Source organism: Neophocaena asiaeorientalis, unplaced genomic scaffold (assembly GCF_003031525.2).
Source record: "Neophocaena asiaeorientalis asiaeorientalis breed wild unplaced genomic scaffold, Neophocaena_asiaeorientalis_V1.1 scaffold275, whole genome shotgun sequence".
NCBI classification, from domain to species: domain Eukaryota; kingdom Metazoa; phylum Chordata; class Mammalia; order Artiodactyla; family Phocoenidae; genus Neophocaena; species Neophocaena asiaeorientalis.
The window spans coordinates 7,895,070-7,918,713 of record NW_020173679.1 but is presented as its reverse complement, the minus strand read 5'-3'; the positions used below and the strand labels follow the sequence as shown (position 1 = coordinate 7,918,713).

General features: G+C 44.1%; 1 protein-coding gene across 1 annotated transcript in view; it reads left to right on the top strand.

Annotated features, from left to right (window-relative positions):
• The window catches only part of PEX14 (peroxisomal biogenesis factor 14), a 136,300-nt gene that overhangs the window by 41,386 nt on the left and 71,270 nt on the right, over positions 1-23,644 (top strand). The window contains exon 3 of the mRNA XM_024749816.1: positions 10,642-10,726. Coding sequence (XP_024605584.1) covers positions 10,642-10,726 — 85 coding nt within the window. The remainder of the gene's footprint in view (positions 1-10,641; positions 10,727-23,644) is intronic.

The following is a 23,644-nucleotide window of genomic DNA, read 5'->3' as shown; positions in this document are numbered from 1 at the left end:
CGCAGCAACGAAGACCCACCGCGGCCAAAAATAAATAAAATAAATAAATTTATTTTTTTTTAAAGTACATAAACCAAAAAAGGCTTCTGTTTGTTGCAGTGTTTGGCTGTGTTTGCACTCAAAGCTGATATTGATATTGTAGGAGAAGCTTTAATCCTTTCATTCAAATTTACAAGAAATGCTGTTTCCTTTTAGTTTAAAAAAAAGAGTCCAAGAGAGCATTTGATTTGAGGAACCGAAAGTCTAGAAAATGTATCCGGGAGTCCTCGTCAATTTGGGGCATAATGAAATATAAAAAATACTCAATAAAAGCTCCTTATTACTTTAACTGTTTAAATGTGGAGTTTTTAGCCATCAGGTTAATGTTTTGGTATCATTTTTTTTATTTGATTGTGAGCACTTTTCCAGGTAGCTCTGCCACTAGAGCGCTAATCAGATTCCCACAGATGAATGGTGCTAGCTGCAGCCTGACATCACCGCATTTTTGCTTCGACATTATTTTATTTGGTTTTCCTGTAAAAGTTAATAACTCTGTGTCCATGTGTTTAAACAGGCAAGAAGAGAGAGAGAAAGGACAGTGAACAGAAAACCATGAGTGATGTCTCAGGAAGCTTTTGGCAAATTGAGGAGATGTAGGGATTTTTGTGATCTCAAAGTCTTTCACCCTAGCACAATTGGGGTGTGGAGAATCAAGAAGATTGCACAGCAAGATGGTGATTCTTAATCCTTCTGATAACAAAAAGTGAACCTCTGTCTGTTTCCCAGACAGAGCTGGAAGGAATTAGAAATGAGTTCCCATTGATTTAGAGGAGGAAGAGGGTGCTCAATAGGACGGATTTGCTTAATGGTGAAAACTGTTTAAGTTTTGCGTTAATTGTAAGTAAAATACATGCTCATTTTAGGTGACCAGGATTGCTAGGAACATCAGATGGAGGGCAGAAAGACCTTCCTTTTTATCTTCCTGTTAGAAGTAGGAGACCTGTACTGAGAGCCTCATGACCAAGATGGCAGTGGTGTCTAATAGGCCTTTGTTGAATCGTTTATTTTTAAAAGTGTATTTGTTTATTGGAAGCTGTGGTTGTTGATAATAGGAATGTTTATGGTGTTTAGTGAAAGGTTACTGAATGGTTCAAAGCCATGATGATTACCATTTAATTCTTTCTGTGTGCAGCGGATTTTTTTGCTGAGCTAAAAATTTCTAAATTGGGGTTTATCAGAGGAGGCGACTGGACTGATATCTCTTGATTTAGATTCTCTTCCAAATTTACATCTTGGTGCTAAAGACAGTCTGTGGGTACAGATCTGACAATGGGTACAAGAATCAGTTCCACAGTCCTTATCTCAGTGCCTCCGAAAGATGTGTAAAAAGCGATGACTCATTCATCATCCGTGTCAGAGGCATGGCTTGTCTTGCTTCTCTGTGCTACACTCGTGTGGGTGAGTTACTCCTGAAGTCGGCGAGAGAGGCCTGACCCATGTTAGATACCCTTTTTTAGACAGTTGAACTGGCCGCCAGCTTACTTCAAACGGATGTGACCCCACTTGCTGCCAGAGCTGGTTCCCCTGATCTTACTATCTTGGCAGAGGGTCTGTTCCTGTGCACTCCCAGGGGCCAGTGTGCTTGGTGAAGAGGACGACTTTCCCCTGAGAGGAGCTGATTTCATTTGACTGTTTGAATAGAAACAGTTTCTAGGGCCTCCTTGGTGGTGCAGCGGTTGGGAGTACGCCTCCCGATGCAGGGGACACGGGTTCGTGCCCCGGTCCGGGAAGATCCCACATGCCGCGGAGCGGCTGGGCCCGTGAGCCATGGCCGCTGGGCCTGCGCGTCTGGAGCCTGTGCTCCACAACGGGAGAGGCCGCGACAGTGAGAGGCCTGTGTACCACAAAAATAAATATATAAAATAAACAGTTTCTAATTCCTGTCATCTTACTGTAAATTTGAAGATTTTTGAGTGCCAGCTTTCTCTCTATTCTGAATCATACTTTTGGAACTCGTACTTCTAGTTTTTCCCTCAGGCCATAGAAGAATCTTAGGTAATAGCAGGAACCAGGACTTGGTGGTCTTCTCTTAGTAGCAGATCTTAATTGTTCGCTTTTTTCCTGCTTTCTAGAGATCTGAAGACGATTTAAAGGCTACCCACATTTGTCACTTCCAAGTTTTTTCTTGCTATCTTTTTGGATTCGAGCTGTTTCTGAGCTGTGACTACTACTTTTTTGGTATTCAAATCTATTTTTTAACATTTAGTCTTTCTCCAACTTTCTTGTAGGATGTCTGGTAGGAGTGTCATTTAGCGACTCCTCAAAGTTTTAGGTTTTTGCTCTATGTGGGGTGATGCTAGACAGAATTCCCTGATCCAGAGCTTATCTTCCTTGGAATCCAGGAGCCCATCTTGTTGCCTTCAGAGCAGAAGGTGCTCAAGCCACCGTGAAGGGACCCCGCCCTGCACCACCTGGTGGTCATCTATTCAGCGTCTAACCCCCAGTGATAACTTGACACGTGAAGGTGTCACTGTCCATCTTCATCCCCTTCCTAATCATCCCACATCTCAATAGTGCATATGCTTAGAGAGAGCTTTACCAATCTCTGTCTGGCCTGGCTTCAGAAGTGGGAACTGAAGCTTCGTCTGCTGAGCGTGCGAAGGTGCTGGAGTTTGGGAGAAGTAACCTTCGGAAAGCATCAAATTCAACTTGTGGTGGAGAGAAAGGGACTAGGAAGTAGAGGCAGTGGTATCATTAGGAAGGTCCTGGGCGCTGTCTGCTACATATTTTTAGTGTTGGAGTCACCAGCCACCGCCACTGAGTGAGCTCACAGTTCTCCTAGGGAGCATCTTGGACACTGAGTCATTACATTCCTTTGGAGTGATTCAGCTCAACAGCTTGACACCTTCATTAATTTTACAACATGAAGCCTGGGTGCTCTCTGCTTCCTCTTTAACAGTGCAGGGGAATTAGAAGAATATGGAAAATACAAAAGCAAGGGAAACTGGAAAAAGGAGCAGTCAACGCGCTGTTGAAAGGCACTGTGTTAGGAAATCGAACTCCTTGCCTTTTCTTGGTATCTCCTGGGACCGAGCACCCAACTCTTGCCACACAGTGCTGGCACACGTAAACCTTTTTCTTTTTGTTCCTGGCACGCCCGCCACCCTCCAACTTGCAGCCAGCTCGTTTGCCTTCTCTGCCGAGGTCACTGCTACCGTGATCCGTGTATAATGGCATTTTCCTCCTCTTTTCAGTGTGGAGGCTATTACGGTTTCTTCTCTAAACAGGACTTCAAACAATTTGCTGCCAGTTGGATTTCAAAGCTAAGGAAAAGGCAAATGTCATCCTTTTTTTCTCTCCTCTTTGGGTAACTGCTTTGTTGGTTGCATCAAAAATTAGAGGGGCTGCTATCTAAATTCAGGTGGGGATGCATGGGGACAGGCATTTAAATTTGCTTTTCTTTCTCCCTGAAGGAGAAAATCCTTTTCCTTCTCAACCTTTCCTAAAAAGGAACTTTGATCTTCTCAACCCAGAAACAAGGGTTTTTATTTCCTCTATGGCAAGCATGTGCACTACAGCGCTTTCCATGGCGTAGTTACGGTTGCCCTCTGCATCAGCAGCTCTGCTTGTCAGGCTTTGCTACTCAAGCACCAGCTCCTTTGGGCTGCAAGTTGGCACCCAAAGTACTCTCCAAAGTCACCCTTGTGTCCCTAAAATCACTGTCACTTGATATTAAATAGTGCCTGTTGGCTTAAGATGCTTTTTATTTCCACATACATTTCTGGAAGAACTAGTTTAATAAGATAACAAAACAATGACATTCTGACAAGTAGTTCATGCAATGTTTTTAACTAGGGCCAAGAAGAAAAATTTACACGCAGAAATAGTTCACTTGGAAGGGTAGTTTTTGTGCATATGACGTTGCCACTCTTCATAAAGGCTTTTACTGCGTATATCAATGTGTTTTAAGAGAGACTAGGGTCAATAATGCATACTGTGGAATTCATGCAGATTTACACAATAGACCTTAACAAATATTGTGTTCTATCATGTCAACTCCGTGCACTTCTACCAGAGATATTTTATTTCTTTAATGTGAAAAACAAAAGGACAGAGGAAAGTAAAACAAAGGAAAGTAGGGCCCACAGCTTAATTAGTATAGGGTTGTAACCCAAATCAACAATGGGAAGGATACAATGACAAAACCCAGGAAATTCCAAGTTGAAAGAGAGGCTCTTTCCGTTAACTCCTTGAGCGCCAGCGCTCTCGCTAGCTCACTGCTCACCCAGGTGCAGGAGGCTGGCTCAAGTACAATTCACTGTCTTTATTTTTGAACTTCCTGGCTTTTGTTGACTTTTCCCTGTCCTTTTCCCCCTCTGATGTAAATGAAACATACCTTTGTGTGTGTGTGTGTGTGTGTTAATTGTAGATAAACGGGCGAAAAGTACCTCTTGATTTTGTAACCCTCAGAGAAGGAGAAAGAGGGAGGAAAAATCCCTGTCACTGTCATCTGTTCATTTTTAATGAGCAATTTAAAAAAATTGAAAATAAAAGAGGAAAATGAATAGGTGTTGAACCAGCCCGTGATATGTAAATGCCAACTAGTAATTACCTAAAACCTCAATTTTCATTCTGTTTCATCTTGCAAAACATTTCATTTTCCCCGAGTGAAAACACTTCGTTCGGGCTCGCGTGACGGCTAGGGGGCACTTTGGCTCTGCGCTGCGGCCGCCTCGGCACGGCCGGCTCAAGGTTATTCCCCTCTTGCCATTCCAGTGGCTGTGCTCCGAGCGGGCGTGGTGCCCTCCCCCCACTCCCACGAGTCTGGTTTCGGGGAGCCTTGTTCCTCCTTGTCCTTGCAGAGGATCGTATTGAATTTTGGCTGATCGAGCCTTCCTCTGCATATTAACTTTCCCCTCTTACCTGCCTGCTAGACCCTCGGCTTCCCAGAGTTGCATTTCACACTGTGAGAGCAGCTTTCTGCCAGACTCCCTTTCTCCCTTGGAGATTTCAAATGCAGCAGTCTCTATATTCTGTTTATTGCTTCCTCTCCTTCTTCCCCCCCCTTTTCTTTTTTCCTTTTCATTTTGGCGGCTGGGGGCAGCTCTCCTGCCACACTTAGAAAGATGATTCTGACATTTCTTTGGCATACTCATAGGTTTTCTCTTATTCTGCTTTAGGATCTGACACCTTTTGGATGTATTCGTGCAGCATCTTGGAATGTGGCTTGGGAATGTCCCTGCCTCTGGGTGGTTGCCCTCCCCAGCCTGTTCCCTACCTAGGAAGAGGGCAGGTAGAAATGAGAAACAACGGTGAGCCTGGCTGGGACTGTCAGCTGCAGATAAGAAAGAATTCTGGATGCAGAAAACCAGAATTATGTTGTCCTAGAACCCTGGAACCAAGAGTGCTTTGCCTGGAGTCTCAAGGAACACGGCCTCTTTAGTGAGATATATAGCTTCATAATTAGCCCGTTGCATTTTTTCACGAGTGCTAGCATCAGCGTTCTACGATGTGTTTCTCTGATTAACAGCTGCTTTGCAACTATTTCCTTGTGCCACTGATGACCATATTTGTCAGGGAACTCCTGACAGAGTACTGATTTCTTACTAAAACGCAGCATTTCTGTTTGAAGAGGCTTCTCTCATTCTAGGCACTGCCTGGCTTTTATAGTCAGTCCTTGTTAAACCTTGGGTTGGCTTTGGTCTAACGCTTGTTAACAGGATTCTGGGTATCTATCTACTTCAGAGTATGAGCGTAGGAACCTTTCACGGGCAATTTAATCTGCTCAGATGCGCACGTGTGGCGCTGCAGTGTTGGAATGGGGTTTTGGACCTGCGTGTTGGTCATTTTCTTTTGCCCTCTAGTTGTGATCTGTCTGGGCTAAAAAGGACTTGGCTTTGGTTGGTAGTGTCATTAATTTTTGAATATTTTTAGTATTTTAAAATGGCTGACGAATGCTCACATTTTTAGGAGATAGATGTGTATGTAGCACACAGGAGTGCCGGAACTGGTGACATTCCAAATATGTGTCGCTGGAGACAGTGCATCAGTTTTACGTGTCAGGTGCAAGGTGCCAAGGCTCCCTCCAACCCTAGGTTCGTTGTTAGGCAAGCTCTGTTCTTCCGTCCCCCTTGTGCAGAAAATATAGTGTGCATTCTGGAGATTAGAGTGTGCAGGTCTTTTGTAGGAGAGTGGAAAACACCTAGGAAGCATCTCTTGAGCGAGGACTTTCAGGAACCTCGCTTCTTCTCACCAGGGATTACTTACCCTACACAACGCATTTAACAGCACATAGTTCATCGTAGATAGCCCCTGAGTATCCTGTATTCCATTGATTTATACAGTTACAAATCCGGGTCTCTCAAACACAGATCTCTCTCAATTGGCCAATCATCTTGGATCCAAAGGTGTTTTTCAACCTGAAGTCCCCTCCTTTTTTCTTGGGTTACTGGAAGTCACTCCAGTGTAACCACTGCAAAGGCAAGGATTTACTCCTCTTTGCACCTTGATTTATCTCTAGCTTTAAGTGATGAACGGTGAAAATTAGCAAATTTCCCTAAAATTGCGGAGTTGATGGTGACAGGGTTGTTTTATTTTGCTTTTTGAGGGAGGAAGGCAGAACAGAGGGTCACAGGAATAGGGGTGATGAGAAACTTTGCTTCTGTTTTCTTCTGAGTCCATCTTATTTATTTATTTATTTTGGTGGTACGCGGGCCTCTCACTCTTGTGGCCTCTCCCGTTGTGGAGCACAGGCTCCGGACACGCAGGCTCAGTGGCCATGGCTCACGGGCCCAGCCGCTCCGCGGCATGTGGGATCTTCCCGGACCGGGGCATGAACCCGTGTCCCCTGCATCGGCAGGCGGACTCTCAACCACTGCGCCACCAGGGAAGCCCTGTCATCTTTATTTTTATGAAACCAGCTACTGGTAATTCACCGTGCACTCATTAAGAACTCTCTTAGTGCAAGAGAAGGGGAAAGGAAGGCCAATTCCATATTTATCACGGACTCAACAGCAAGTGGCTTCAACAACGGCATCAGGTGCTTTGCACCAGAATTTTCCCTGGCTTGCTGCACTCCCACAATGTGTGCAATAAAGTTCCCGCTTCTGTTTTACATCTTTGACATTGAGGCGGAAGATTTGGCCTGAATTTGTGTAATTTAGTTGGGCACAAATATAAGCCATGACTAGTCACATTCATCTCCTAATTAGAAAATCAAACGATAGTACAGGACAGGCAGCAGGCACCCCATCCTTTCACCCAACAAAAGCGTGTTGTGTGTGTTGGACCTCTGCAGAGGGAAGAGTCAGTTGAATCGCTTCATGAAGTTAATGAAAAGTGTCCAACAATAGTCGAGTGAAAGATGCAAACCGAGGGCACTGTCAGTTATCTAGAGTGTTCACATCGTTGCAGTATGGGGAAAGGTTTTGGGAAATCTTTTACTGTCTGTGTGCGAATCATAGGGCTTGTAAAATATTACGTTGGATGGTCCCTTTTCCGCCCTATTGAAGTACCAGGTCCTTACAAGGAGAGAGGAGAAGAGTGAAGAGTAGCAGAAGAAATAATTAGCGGAAGGAGAGGGGTTTTCGTATCTGGACATCTTTCTTATGAAGCACATTATGTTGAGGCTGTTGGTTTGGATGCTTCATATTTTTACATCTGGCATAGTGATATCGGTGCTGTTAAATATGTGATTCGCCTGTCGCCTGCTTTTTCTGACAAAGATCAAGAGGAATGTAAACAAGCCCCAAATATACTTTATGTAGGTGTTCGACAGTATTATTTTATATGGCTTGAAATTAGTGAATGGAAACTTTAAAAGAAATTGTTCATATTTTTGCAAGTTTGAAGTGTGCCGGGACTTTGTCAAATTCCCGTTAAAATAAACACGTCAATTTCACCTCCCTTCCAAATTCATTTATATTGCTTTTTTAAAAGGTGTTTTCTACTTTACCTGATGTTTAAATTGGATTCGCTCGTTTATGCTGTTCTTTGCTCTATCCCCCACGTTTTCCTTAAATGAATTACTAATGACAGAGCACTCCATCATTCCCTCTCTACAGCCACTTTAAGGAAAGCATGGTGATCTAAACCTTTTAACCTATTAAACATGATTTTTCCCAATTGAATCAGACCCACCACAGGTGTAATAACTAATCATTTAAACTACACCTGCTATTATGTATTTTTAAGCCATTATGCGTGTTGGATAGATGATAATTCATGTTTATTGCATTGTCCGATGGATCCGTTTTGCCTACACTAGGCTGATTAATGTATTTAAAGAAATAAGAGATGCAATTTTTTAAAAAAATTGATGGAATGCGCCAAGCACTGCATTGAGTGCACCATTAAACCCATCAGAACTTTGCTCTCTGACCAGAAATGCATATACCAAGGACTGTATTAAAAAAGCAAGGTGAAACCTGTGCATTTTAGTGGTGGGATTCTGTTATCTTTCTCTGTCATGGAAAATTTTGAAAGGAGGAAGGAAAGGTTTACGCTTCTACTGGTGAATGTCAGGAGCTGTGCTGCCAGCATCTCTGGCTTAAGACCTGCTTGTCCACAGTTCCTCTGACACCTGGGACACGTACCAGGGCGTGTGGAGCCTGCCACATGATACAAATGCCGTCATCGTCTTGTGCATTGAAGGTGTACTTTTTCTCCAGGTGAAGAACAATTAACCCCGAGGCATCTGAGCTGTGCAGATTGGCCTTGACCCCGCGGGGCCTGGGGTGGTGTAACTGTGACTAGGCCTCTCCTCCTCTTGCTTTTCTCCTTCACCACTTCCCCTTCGCTCTTATCCCCTTTCCGTTTTCTTCCGCCTTCCTTTCTGTTCCATCTCCTCTGCTCGTCCATCTGCTGTCTTCTTCTTCTCCTCTCCCGTTCCCTCCTTCGCCCCACTCCCTTTCCTTTTTCTCTCTTCTGTCTTTCCCCGTTCCCATCTCTTCGTTAGAACGCATCCGTTTTGTTGATGTTTGTCAGATTTTTCTTGATTTCTGTGCAACCTGAGGAGATCTGGTCGAGGGGCTTGGGGGTGCGTATATAGTTTTGGGGTTCTAAAATATTGAACATCGATTTTTCTCTAGTCCAGAACTGGTTGATTGTCACTGCAGTTCATGATGGTGGGTAATACACTCGCAGTGTTGGACAGATGCTAACCAGTCTCAAGGAGCACTCGTGTGTCTTATCACTGACAGGCCCAAATCTGCCAGTCTGGGTACCTGAGTCCGTCCTTGAGGGAGAGGGTCTGAGGCAAGCCTCCCATGGAGGGATCCCAGGGAAAGTATATAAGAGAATTGTCCCGAAGTTCTTTCTTTCTGATTTATCCTATCTTTTGTTACCAGAGAGGTCTGTCTGGTCTCAAGATTAAATTCATACAAAATATGAAGAGGAGATTTGTAACTTGTGTTCCATTTATAGCCACAGTACTTTCTGTTTGAATCTCTGTTCAACTGCTGTCCTTAGTTTGAAGGATCTTAGAAAACTTCCTTATATTTGGCCCCTTAGAAATTTTTTCCTTCAACAACTTATGAGTGAACTGCAGGGCCTGTTGACTTTACCTGTACCTTGAGACTACATCATTCTTTTGGTTTTTTTTTTTTAATTCTTTTGGTTTTGATGAGATAAATAATGCCAGTCATTTACAATGGCCCCTTTCCAATCGGGGGGCAGGTTGGCATTTCCCACCCGTTGGACTTAGTGTCCAGGGTGGAGAGCAGACAGGCGGCGTGCAAGCACACGCTTCGTGTGTGCTGAGTGATGTGAAGGTTAATACCGTCAACAGTTTTCCTTCCATCCCCTACGTGGCTCATTCGTACGTAGGAAGATTTCATTAAATAATATCATTACCAGAGGTAGGTAGATAATCTGTCGGTCTGCCAGCTTGTAGCCATGAAACCCCAAACTTTATCCTTTGAGGGCTCTTCAGAATTCAGCTCCATTGCATAAGAGGGACCAGTGTGAGTGGCTCTGTGTGTTGTGTCTTACAGAAGCCTTCCCAGCCAGTATACGCTCAGCGCTTTGCCAGTCTCTGTCTCTACATCATGGTCTCTTCCTTTCAGACGCTAGCAGCGTAGCTGGGGAAGCAGCCTGAACATTAGAAGACAGTGCAACTGTGTCTTCAGTTACATGGTGCACACTGTAAGCACTGAAGAATTTAAGAGAGTGGGGAGACCAGAGATGACTTGCTTATTTAGGGAAGGCTTCGAGGAGTTAACACAGCCTGTGGAAGGGCTGTGCTGCTGCTGCTGTGTGTGTAATGTTTACACAGGTAGAGGCAGGAGAGGGAGGCCTTCTAGAAAAAGGGCATGGTGTGGGCACAGGTGTAGGGACGTGGATAAGCACGGCCAGGGGAGGGCTACCTGCTGAGGAGTGTGAAGAATCAGCTTGAACAGGGAGAACAGGAAGAGATTACTGCAGCTCTTAAAAGCTAGGCCGAGGGGATTAGGTTTGATAGAACCAGATACAGGAAGCCAATGAAGGTAGGGAACCAACATAGTCTTTTATTTAAGCAGATTTTAAATGTGAGAAATAAGTGGTTAATTTGACCACAGTATTGTGCTTATTTCTATGGACCTGGGATAAACTTGTAGGATTTTTAATCTTGAAATGCAGACTACTGACGTTTACTTTTCTTCTCTGTTTTATCTCCCCTACCAGATTGCCACAGCAGTGAAGTTTCTACAGAATTCTCGGGTCCGCCATAGCCCACTTGCAACCAGGAGAGCATTCCTTAAGAAGAAAGGTACCGGTTCCCCATGGCCTTGCGCAGTGGCCTGCACAGAGGGGCTGGGGGCAGGGCGGATGGAAGCCATAGTATTGACGAATGATCTCCTATAGCTGTCCCACTGTTGTACGGGTGGCGGTGAGGGGAGCCCCCTGGTAAGGATGCAGCTTCTTTCCTTACAGTAGAGCAGAGGTGGTAGGATTCAAATAATTGTGAACACCAGACGTAAGGCCAACAACTTAGCCCAGGACAGCCCGGCACAGGCTGCGTTCAGCAGCAGCAGAGGCCCATGGATAAGACTGGGGAGGACTCTTGCTTTCTGGTCTGTTCTTCTGATAATGACCCTGGCTGCAGAATGGCTGGCTTTAGGTTAGGAGGTCAGCTGCTTCAGTAAAGAATGAGGAAGAAAGAAATGAAGGACGAGGGAGATGAGATGACTACACAAGGTCAGGTTAAGGTCAAGCTTGGGGTCAGTCTGATGTACGGATTGAAGTGGTAAATTACTGGTTTTATGGTATTTCTGTAAGCAGGTATTAAATGGATCTTGACAAATTCAATATTGTCCGAAGCAGACAGAATCTATTTTGGTTTTATTGAAATTTAGGACATGTTTCTTTTTTTTTTGCGAAATATAAAAAAAACCCAAATCAAACAAAAAAAAGAAATCTGACTTTTCATTCTTTGAACGTTTAATTTTCTGGAAAGCTAGGAAGTTGTTTAAAGGCCCTTAAATACCATGAGGGAGGGAAGTGAGTTTTCTCCACCCCCACTGAACAAAACTCTTTTTCCTTAAGGAACTGGAATGTCGGCCTCCAAATTCTGGGTTTTGAGCTTTAAGTCATTAGTGGCTGGAATAGAAGACAGTGTGGTTTGGTGGTATTTCTTAGGTCTGCTCAACGGTATCCCACTGAAGTGATGCCACAGAACCTGGTCCCAGGGCTGCGCTCGCAGGGTTTGGGCAGAATCAGCCCAAGCATTTCATTCACAGGCAGCTGTTTAGAGGCAGCCTCAAGGCCGGTCCCTGTGAGTGAGTTGATGATGAGGGGTGCTGGGCGCTTCCTGGCGGCGTGATGCTTGCCCCCATCAGTAGGAGATTAGGAGATTATTAAAATTTGGAGTGCGTTGGCTGGCCCCCTCTGCAGTCATCATGCCGTAAAAGAGTTTTTCCTTGAAATATGTGTACCTATGGGGAGTAATTAATCATAAAAGCTTAGGGATTTCAGCTCTCTCATCAAAGCATTGAAGCTGGGGAAAGCTGAGCCTAAAAGCTGTGCTGATTACCCGGGGTAACCTGAGACAAAATCTATGGTTGCCGAGAGATCCTTCGCCCCAGTATATTGTGCAGTATTATAACTGCCTGATCTTCTCTTCCACCGGCGATGACCAGTTATTCCTCGTTTTCTCTCAAACGCAGCTGGGTTAGAATTTCATTTGCAGAAGGTATTTAGAGCAATTTAGAGACAAATGTCTCTGGTGTTTGCTCGGCACTTCCCCACTGCAGGCTTTGCTGAGCAGTTTGAATATCAGGAGCTCCATCTAATCTGTTTAATTTTAATAAATCCCTGACTGGGAGAGGGAGAGAAGAAAAGAAAGAGAGAGAAACTCTGGGCCAAATAATACTTCTTTTGACTTAGTTGGCTAATAATTACTGTAGTTATTATTTGTTGCTCCTTAAAAAAACCGCCAAAAAACAGCAATCAATTAATTAATTCAACTAAGAGTGTTTATGCTGCGCTGAGAACAGAACAGACAAAATCCCTGCCCTCTCAGAGCTTCAGTTCTACCAGGAGAAGGCAGATGCAGCCAGTGCTGTGTGGGAATGGGTTGCACTTCTCAGTGGGGTGATTAGAAGGTGTCTCCTCGGGGAGGGTGACATGGGAGCGAAGACCTGAAGGAGATGGGTATTTGTTGGTACAGAGCGGGCAGAATTCCTTCCCAACCCTTAATGTGGTCTAGAGTTTTTAGAATTTTCGGCAGCAGGAAGCTGGAGAGGCATCCTACCTTTCTTCTTCTAAAGAGAGTTTACCCCACACTCAAACCTAGAGTCACTGGACTTAATCACCCATCTCCATTATCCTCTAAAACGCTGCTTCAGTCAGTAATCATCTGCTTCCGAGTTGCATCCCAATAGGGTAAGTTCTAGCAGGACCTTTTCTGGGCAGAGGATTCCAAGGTTTGATTGGCATCTGGGGAAGAAGAGCCCTCTGTGGCTTTAAACTTCACTTTTCACATTTCTGGCAGTTCCTGGGGTCAGGCATACATGATCCCGGAGCTTGGCACCATTGCTGATGGGCTGGGTTGAGGGAGGAGGGGCTGTTGTGAAGGAGCGCGTCTGCCCTGTCCCTGACAGCAGTTGGGAAGGAAAGGGAGTTGGCTCACTGGTCTTTGGGGGTACGGAGCGTGTCTTGAGGGGAGGGACCAAGGTCCTGGCATCCTCCGGTCCTGTCTCCCCACAGGACCCATTGCACTGGTGGGTTGGGGCGCTGCCTTCGGGCGAGCTCGCAGCTACTGTAGTCTCGGCTTTTCCTAGCGAATGTCACTTCGGGGAATTGCATTGGAGCACTGTCTTGAATTATAATCTCAACTTTCTTTCTTTCTTTTTTTTTTAAATAAACATCTCTTTCCTGAAAAGGCAAATCCAATTTTGTTTTTCTTTTAATATTATTTAATATAGAAATTGAGGCCCCTGTAGTGCATGTCAGTTCAGTGGAAAATGAGGGTTACTTTAGGCGCATCAGCTGAGGTTGTTTTATTGTGAACCCGCAGCCCCGAGCAGGGGCCTCGTTCCCTCTGTTACTGACGGGTTAAATGTGTGCCCTCTGAGTCTGGGGCTGGGGAGGCCGGGGACAGTGGATGGGATAGGGTTGGAAGAGCATTGGTTTGCAAGGGTCTTTTGTGTTCGTGTTTTTTTGTTTTTGTTTCTTCGAGATCTCTTTTGGATGCTTTAAAGTCTGAACATGGAGTCATTAATGAGAAACATGACGTTATTAGAATCATTTATCATTTTCTTTGAAGCTTCTACTGCCAGTTTGTGTAATTTACAACATTTCTTTCTTTTATTGGGAATTTTTTGGATGCAAGAGCAAAGCAGCCGTTCACCTTCAGAGTATTAGAATAAGTGTTTTTGTTTTCCTTCCAACCGCTTGATTCTGCAGATGACATCAACTGCAGAGTCAACCACACATGAAGATAATTGGCCTGTGTGTGGGGTGTAAGCCCTCATAGAACTGGTCTATATATAGAAGCAGTTCTTGCCAGGCAGGGAATCACATCTGGGGCTTTAAGCAGGCTGCAATCCAGGAGGTTGGAGTAACTTAAAAACAGCAGTAGGGTCAGTCCAGAAAGCTAGAGGCTTGGATATTGTTGTCAGTAGGCTTATGTTGACTTGACACCCTGTCTGACCACAGAATGCAGGAGGCAGTCTGCTTGCAGACACGTTTGGCAGGCTGGGTATAAGGCGGGTAGAAGCGATGCCTGTTCGTGTCGAGTAAAGAGGTAGATGAGGTGGGGAGAAGACAGAGTTGTCTGTTAGCCACCTCTAATACATCTGTTGCCAAACAGGGTTCTAGAAAAAAGCTGAGCATCATCTGCTTTTTTGTGTAATTCAGCACCTGGGTGGTGCTGGCTGACCCTTCGGCTTACTGTGCCCTTCTCAAGTGTATAAGTAAAGGGCTGTATTCTCCCTCATCTAATAAATAGTCCGGGGTGGGGGGAGGGTGAAGGAAAAAGAAACAAATAAAACACACCACCATGCTTTCTTATTCTAAAAGGTGAAACAAGATCTTATCTTTCTTCTGTTCCTGGAAGCGGAACCCCCAGTAGCAAAACTGCCTCCTTGCTGGAAATGAGCTTGAGGAGGAAACCTGATGGTCTTCACCTTGGTAGTGGGGTGGAGGTGAAGGGCTTCTGTCACTGGAGTATTTGAAGGGGGAGTGAATTCTTACACAGATTTCAATTTAACTCTCTTTTATTACTTTTCTTTTTTATCATTTACATCCATTTCATGAGGTAGTTTGCATGTCCTTGAATGGAATCTCGTTACCATGAAAGCTTTTTTAGCATTGATTTCATAACAGTCTTAATTTAATAGCTCCATCATTACTGAGTAGCTCTGGGAGTGGGGCCTTGGCTTTCCAGGTCACTGACCTTTTAATTACAAACCTTGTTCTGATGGCCAGGTTATCGACTGGACAGCTCCCAGCTTGTGCCCCCAGGATGAAAACGAAAATAACGGTGTTTCCTCCCCCATCTCCAGGAAAAAAAAATTGTAACCTCATGTGTTTCTAAAATTAATTTTCTCCTTCAGCTTTGCTTTATAATTAATTCTTTAATGTGTCTTAGTAAAGCCAGAGGATTTTTATAATGCTGTTTTTTCTAGAGCTTGGGTCCAGTGGATAGCGGGGACGGGGCGGGGAAGAGGGACGAAGAGCTTGCCAGCCACCACCCCATGCTTGATCGGCGTTTCCTTGTCCTCAGAAACTCCTGTGGCTGAGCTGGAAAGAACAGTATTGGCTCCGTGAGGGGCTGTCGGGCCCTTCTGATTCTTTGTTAAAGAGATGTGGATTGTGGCATCAAGATGTGGATTCATTCCTGCATTTGCGGGAGTCATCGAGCCTTGTGTATCATGGACATTTTAAAGAGACGTTCCTGTTCTTTTCTTTGAGAAAAGAACAGGGTTGGACGAGTTTTCTTTACTGTGTCTTAGCTCTCTGTTAGTTTTGGGTGACTGGAGGGAACTGGGACCCTCCACGTGGGGTTTCTGCTCAGTTGGGAGCTTGGGTCGATCTAGGTTCTCCCTCACTGATGATGAAGAGGGAGAGAAAAAGGGGAGGACTGTGGCCTCTAAGTAGGATGACCATCGGTTCTGGTTTACCCAGGACTGTCCTGGTTTTAACACTGGAATTACTATGTCTTGGGCAGCCCCTGAGGCCATACAAGCCTTACTCAGGAGTGAGAGCTACCGAGAGAGACACAGCAGGTGTTTTTGGAAACCGGGGGAAGAAGTCCACTAGCAGTTGGTCCCCGAGAGTTCAGCCTGCCGTCGAGCGGCATCTTCCTCAAACGCTGCCCGCTCGTACTCCCCTGGCCCGGCCCAGCCCAGCCCTGCCCTGCCCTGATGTGGGTCCAGTGCAGGGGGTCTCTGGCGGGGAGGCCGTGCCCTCCAGGCGAGGGAGGGCTGCCGGAGCCGACGCAGAAAGGGCTGTGTGTGGCAGCCGCACGCGTTCCCGAGGATGATTGAGCATCTCCATCCATCTGTTGTGAACGGAAGTCTTCCTTCCCTGCCAGTCTTGCATCTGCATATCCGTCACCTGCTGTTCTGGACCAGCCTATTCATCACACTGACTGGTGTTCCCCCCATCAATTTTCCTGCTCCCCTTGTTATCCAAACTTGTCTTAATTCCACAGATTTTTCTCAGCATCCAGGATGAGAGCTAGAGCAGCCAGACTAGCTGAACATCGTGGCTTTCCCATTCAGAGGGGGAGCTGGTAGCACGTGCTCCCTGCCAGACGGCTGAGTCAAGTGGGTTTCTACACTTCTCCCTGCGATGAGGGGACAGTAGCACTGAGGAGCTTGGAGGGGGAATCAGCTCTTTTAGATTTACTGAGTTGTTTTGAGATTTTTCTCTGAAAATGAAGAATGGCTCTTCCTTTCTTAACTTGTGTGCCTGGAACAATATTACAAAGAAGAGCAAAGCGACACCGTCATGTACAGTAGTATCATTTTTAAAGGTTTTTTTTTTTTTGAAAAGGTAAGATATATACATGGTTTCAAAAATTCAAACAGCGAAGAAGGATGGACAGTGAAGAAGTCTTCCTGTCATCTCTCGCTCCTGTCACCCCCACCACCCTCTGTCTCAGAGGATGCTGCTATGAACAGTTTTTGTGTATCATTCCAAAGATCTATCCATATAAAAGCACGTTAATATTTATTAACATAAACACCTTTTAAATACAGTGGTAGCATATTTCACGCTTTAGCTTATGCTTGCCATTGTATCTTGGCGCTCATTCCACATTAATACATACAGATTTGCTTCATTCTTATCAGTGGCTGTGTAGTATTCCATTGTCTTCCTGTAACATAATTAATGTTTGAGTCAGTCCCAAGTTAGTGGACATTTAGGATGATTCCTGTCTTTTGTTGTTTCAAACAGTGCCTCAGTGAATATTCTTGCATATGCATTTTCTTAAAATTTCAGGAGATCATGTCCCCCCCCAAGAAAATAAAACTGTTTTCTAATATAAACATGACTATAGGTAGACAGAAATTAATAAGAGAAAAAAACCAGTGTAACAAATTATTATTAACACTTAGCACAGATTTGGATTCTGAGGGGACATTCTGGTCACTGGTTACATGAAAAATGCTTTCTTTCTAGAAGAATCCTTTTTTAATCCCATTTTTTGAAGGGATATGGGCTCATAAATTTAATTTTTGATTCAAAATAAACATTGAAATAAATGGAAAGCTTCAGAAACTTGAAAGTTAGTACCTGTTTTCAAATGAAGTACAGTTCATCAGTATCCATGGGGGATTGGTTCCAGGACCTCCAGGGATATCAAAATCCAAGGATACTCGAGTCTCTCATATAAAATAACATAGTATTTGCATATACCCTACACACATCCTCCCATATACTTTAAATCATCTCTAATTTTACTTATAATACCCAATACAATGTAAATGATGTAATTGCCTGTCTTCAGCAAATTCAAGTTTTGCTTTTTGGAACTTCCTGGAATTTTTTTCTCGAATACGTTTCATCCATGGTTGGTTGAATCTGTGGATGTGAAACTGGATATGGAGGGCTGACTGTCGTCTCTCAGTATCCAAGCAGGGATTGGTTCCAGGACCCGCCAGGGATACCGGAATCCATGGAAGCTCAAGTCCTGTAGTCTGCCCTCTGTATCCAGGTTCAGCATCCATGGATTCAGCCCTCCTCAGGTTGTGTAGTACTGTAGTATGTATTGACAAAAATACGCATGTAAGTAGACTTGCGCAGTTCAAACCCATGTTGTTCAAGGGTCCCCTGTATGGCTTAGTTTTCTTTTGTCGTAGTTGGATGTGTGTGGGTCCTGGGCCATAGGTTAGGTGGTCAGCCTTTATTCAGCGCCTGGTGTGTGCAGAGCACTATTTATTACATTAGGGCTTCATGAAAGGACTATGAGGTACTTGTTTTGTTTTACAGACGAGAAGCTCCTTGGGAGGTGGGAATGGATGCTGAGTGCTTATCAACCCTATCTATGTCTGTCCATGAAACATAGCAGTACCTCAGAAGTCAGCAAAATCTGATGAGGGAGCCATGGAGTCTAAAGCTTGGTAGGACTGTGAGCTCCTCAAGGGGGGGTGACCACGTCTCACCCTCCTGGCGTCCTCAGCAGCGACATAGCAGCCTGGGTCAGGGGCTCATGAACGAGGGTTGAGTGACTGGGTGATGAGAGTTAGAAGACACCTACTGGGGAAAGTTTCAAAAGGATGTCCGTTTTCCCTAAGTCTACAGTTTGTTTATTTGTTCAATCCTACATACCTGTAAAATGGTTTCAGAATTGCTATCCCATAGGCCTTTACCCAATACTCTAGTGTTTATATAAACAGTGTTTATATGCAGTTCTTTTGTCTTTAGTCTTATTGAATCCAGTGAAAACACTGTTTTTTCAAAGTTACTTAGGTCAGCAGAGCTCAGTTTTGACCTAGACATTGAGGGAGGCAGTGGGTGTAGATGGTCGGAGAGGAACGGGAAGGGCATCATTAGCGAGGGGAGGCTCATGCAGAGACACGTGTGCAGTTGGCTGGGTTGGCCCATGGGGTCCTCGGAAAAGAAGAGAACCGAGGTTGGTGAGATGGGCAGTGAGCAAGGAGCCAGTGTTAGAACTCAATATTATAAATAATAGTTGAGAACACTTTCTGAACCAGTTGAAACTCTGTGAAACTCTATTTGAGGACATTACTCTGGGCTCTGTACTTAAACTGAATTGGCCTGCCGATAATAAGACCAGCCACAAGGAAGGTCCTGCCAAGTCCTTTGTTAGGTGTGGAGAGTAGCAGTAGAAATGGAAATAGAAATGACAACATATTTATGTAGAGAACTTTGTGGTTTACAAAACACATATATTAGTTAATGTCTTCTTCACTGTAAACTTCTCTGTGATTATAGGCAGGTTAATAGATATTTGTTGAATGAATGACTACATGATTTAAATCTCCCATTTTACAGATGAGGAAACTGAGGCACAGAAAGGTTAAGTAGTGCAAATGAATGGCAGAAATAGAACTAGGACCAAGTCGTCTGACTAGAGTTCTTTGAACTATACAATCTGCTTTCTGGAAAGGAAGGACAGAACCACAGACATGGTAGAAAAAAAGAGTAAGCCATGCTCAGTAGTAGATGGGATGTGTGAGGTGAGGAGATGGGACTGAAGGTGACCCTCAGGGTTGTTACATTGTGTTAAGAGGCTTTATTGATGTGTAACTGACATACAATAAACTATACATATTTAATTTGTACAATTAAAAAAACTTGACCTATGTATATGTACCTGTGAAACCATTGTTGTAATCAAGAAAATGAACACACTGGGACTTCCCTGGCGATCCAGTGGTTAAGACTTCGTTCTTCCACTGCAGGGGGTGCGGGTTCGATCCCTGGTCAGAGATCTAAGATCTTGCATGCCATGCGGTGTGGCAAAAAAAAAAAAAGGACATACCGATCACCCCCCAGATGTTTCCTCATGCCCCTTTGTTCTCTTCTTCCCCCCACCCCCCATAACCCTGGTTCCCAGGCGAACACTGATCTGCTTTCTCTCACTGTAGACTAGCTTGAATTTTCTAGAACTTTATATAAATGGACCTGTGTGGTATGTGTCCCTTTTTTGGTCTGGCTTTTTTTGTTTTTACTCAGCATGATTATTTTGAGATTCATCCATGTTATTACATGTGTTAGTGGTTCATTACTTTTTCTTGCTGAGTAGTATCCCCTTGTTTGGGTATCCTACAGTTTGTCCATTCACCTGTTGATGGACGTTTGAGTTGCTTCCAGGTTTTGGCTATTAAAAGTTAAACCTGCGGGCTTCCCTGGTGGCACAGTGGTTGAGAGTCCGCCTGCCGATGCAGGGGACACAGGTTCGTGCCCCGGTCCGGGAAGATCCCACATGCTGCAGAGTGGCTGGGCCCGTGAGCCATGGCCGCTGGGCCTGCGCATCCGGAGCCTGTGCTCTGCAAAGGGAGAGGCCACAACAGTGAGAGGCCCGTGTACCGCAAAAAAAAAGGTAAACTTGTTGGTATCATAAAAATTCATGCAACAGGAACCTCTGGAGTTCTGAGCAGAGGGGAATTTAATGTAAGAAGTTAGGCATTTACTCCCTTATGAAAGGGCCAGAGGAGCGGACACAAGGCCACGCCTCCAGGAGTGACTTCCAGAACACTGAAGGACTAACTTGCTAGGAAAGCTGCTCCCTCTGCTCGGCCAGGAAAGTAGGGAATTAGGAGGCTACCACTTGGAACTTTTGAGTTCAAGAGCACACCCTTTTTGCTGTGTTCCAGAGATCAGGAAGTCACTGCTGCCACCACTGCAGTCACTGTGTCCTGACATGTGTAAAAACAGCGACAGGACTTTGGAATATGAACTTAGCTTCTACCTCTGACAGAATTGCCTCTTGACCCTCATGAACGAAGCTGGAGGCTAGATATTGGACACTGTAGTAGGAAACATTGGTGTTTCCAGTATTTGCTTGACAGTGTCTTGGTGTTTGCAACCTCAAATGCAGCGCGTACAGGTCTTTTGCCTCATTTCCACTTTCTGAATCACCTGTGAGTGCACCTAATTCCCAGCCAGAGTTCTAGTAGCCGAGGAGTCTGGGAAGTGTTGCTGTTAGTGTTCCAGCCTCTGGTATCAGAAATCCCACTAGAAAGAGGTGGGAGTGGATGCTGAGTGCTCTCAGAGGAATCCATAGGAGAAAAAAGATTCACAAATGCAACATAATTGCCCCCAAACAGGGTACCAGCACATTTATATCACAAGCCTCTTTCTTACTGAAGGCTTAACTTGGTATTTTTCAAGCCGTTTCGATAACAGCCTACAAAATGAGGGAAGCATTCATTTTGCTGCAAACGATGCTAACAGAAAGAGTCAGCCAAAAGAGAGTTCGTGTTTTCAGTCTGGAAGCAGGTGGCAGTGGTTTATGTGTAAATATAAAGTATTTCATTCACCACAGAGCAAACTGTGTATATATAGGAGGAAAAGATACTTTTTTAGTTAACTGTTTTTGTTGTTTTCGAGAAGAGCTGGGCCTTTAATTGTTAAGAAAAGCAGTAGTGATGTATCTCCAGTTTGTTCCAGAGATAAATATTGATGTGTTCTGTATCACCACTGGCCTTCTGAGATGATTTTAAGAATACTTATCCCTCCTTTCTGGCCTCACTTGGGGATGCAAGTTCTTCTAATGAGATTTGTCTGCTAAGGGTAGGCAAGGGAGTTTTCACCAGAGGGACTACGTGAGACGTGGGTCTGTTGGAGCTGCTGGAAAATGTTGCAAGTAGGGAGGGACTTGTGAAACTTAGCACGAGGTAGAACTTAAGGCCATCTACTGAAAAATATTTCATGTTGATTGGACTATAATTAGAAGGATTTTTAATTAACTCTGGATAGTAGTCATTCACTAATCCATTGTTATATTTACATTTTTGAGTCTATGCCTTATAAAAATAAATTTATCTGCTGCTGCTGCTGCTGCTGCTGTGTGTGTATTAGAGTATGTGATTTGTGGAGCATAAGTTAGCATGCTTTTATTTTATTTTTATTTATTTATTTATTTATTTTTTGCGGTGCGCGGGCCTCTCACTGTTGTGGCCTCTCCCGTTGCGGAGCACAGGCTCCGGACGCGCAGGCTCAGCGGCCATGGCTCACGGGCCCAGCCGCTCCACGGCATGTGGGATCTTCCCAGACCGGGGCACGAACCCATGTCCCCTGCATCAGCAGGTGGAGTCTCAACCACTGTGTCACCAGGGAAGCCCAGCGTGCTTTTATTTTAAATGTACTTTTCATTGTAGACTTGGCTGGGTTGGTCAGTCAACAGCTTTATGTTCTTTCCATTTTTGAAGTAGAGGTAACTCACTAAAGGTCTTCAGTAAGTAGAGTGATGGGGCTCTCGTTCTCTCCCTCTCTCTCTCTTTTTACACACACATGCACACACACACACCAGCTTATATTTAAATTGCGCTAAGAACTGAATGACTGTACTGATTTTTCCATTCCAACTTTAAACAGACCTGTGTTTGGTTTCTAAAACATTCTGGTAGGAGCTGGTCTTCTCAGATCTCACCCCTTTCATCAGTCAGAAGACTTGGGAATACTCTAGTTTCTTACTGTTAATTATTCTTTTTAGATTTAAAGCCCTTTAAAGTAATCTTTCTGTAATTAGATTGTTGAGTAGATTGTCTTCAGCAGTATGGTGGTCTTTAAATTTTGTGTAGATTTTCAGTTTGTTAAATGATTGCAAAGGCTTTCGTTCATAAAGTTGAAGTTTTCCTTATCATGGCATTTCAGGGGAAAAAAATCATGACCCCCCATGATAAATTAAATATCACAACCACATAAATGTCATCTTTTCAGTGAAACCTACAGTGCATAGGAATGGGACTCTCTTGCACTCTGTTTTTGGCTTCAAGCTGGATCTGTACTCTTAACCAACAAGAAAAATATTTTGCCACCAACAGTGGTGAACCTGTGAAGCTGAAGAACAAAGCCATACCCTCTTCTGCTTTGTGAGTCACAAACAGAATTGTCAATTAAATTATTCTAATTGCAAATTTTGGGGTCTTGGCCGAAAGAACACAGGTTGAGTTTGAAGAAGAGGCAGTTTAAAAAATCAGTTTAACTTTTACAAACGGAGCTAATTTGTACAGAATGTAATTGGAAGAGAGTAAATACGGAGTTTCATGATGACCTCTTTTGAGTTCATTTCTGGTATTTACTTATTTTTTCTTCAAAGGCTGTCCTTTACGCAGCCCTGGAAAGAGGAGACTAAGTACTAAAATAGAAATAACAGAAAATAGCACTGTTCTCTGGAAGCCCGTAATACCTGATTTTGAAAGCGTTTTACCATTCATTCGTTCATCCATCCAAGTATTTATTGAGTGCATATTTTTTTTACTGTGCTGGTCCTGGGACTGAAACTATAATGGTAAATAAAACAGCATTCTGGGGTAGAGACAGACTCCCCCAGAAATGTGAAATGTGCAAAATTGCTACAAGTAAGCAAGGTGCTAGGACAGAGAATATTGGGAGCCAATATTCTTTGAGCCAGCTCAAAGACGCCAAGGAAGGAAAGGAGGTTGACTTGATCTAGGAACCCATGCTGGGACTGTAGTTGTGAGTGAAAAGAAGAGGGACCCCTCAGCAGCTTCCATCTGGAGATGCCATTGGAAAAAAAAAGGTCCTGTTGGAGTTTCATATCCCCCAACCTGGAATCTTTTGTATCATCAGTTACCAAGTTCAGCTGTATTTACCATACATTCCTAGTCTGCTGTCTGCTGAGCGCTGTGCTAAGTGCAGTTGGGACACAAGTGGTCCATGCCCTCAGAGAACTTGGTGATGAGACAGTAGGAACTACTTAGTAATACAGTTACTGTAATTTATAAGCAAGCCTGAGATGATAGATACAGACTGTATAATAACCACCAGCATATGTATTCTGCTTTATAATTTAAAAGCATTCTCACATGCATTTGCTCATTTAATCTTCACAGTAACCAAGTTATTTCCTCAAAAAATGTGCATGTGAGCATGGAGATTTACGGAAGTCCACCATATTTGAGGAACGGGTCTCTGTCATCACCGAGTCATTGAATTTCAATGCACCGTCTGCTCATGTGGACCAGGGTGCTCTCCCTGAAAAATCATATTATTAAAAATGAAATTATTTTGCCTACGCCATTTC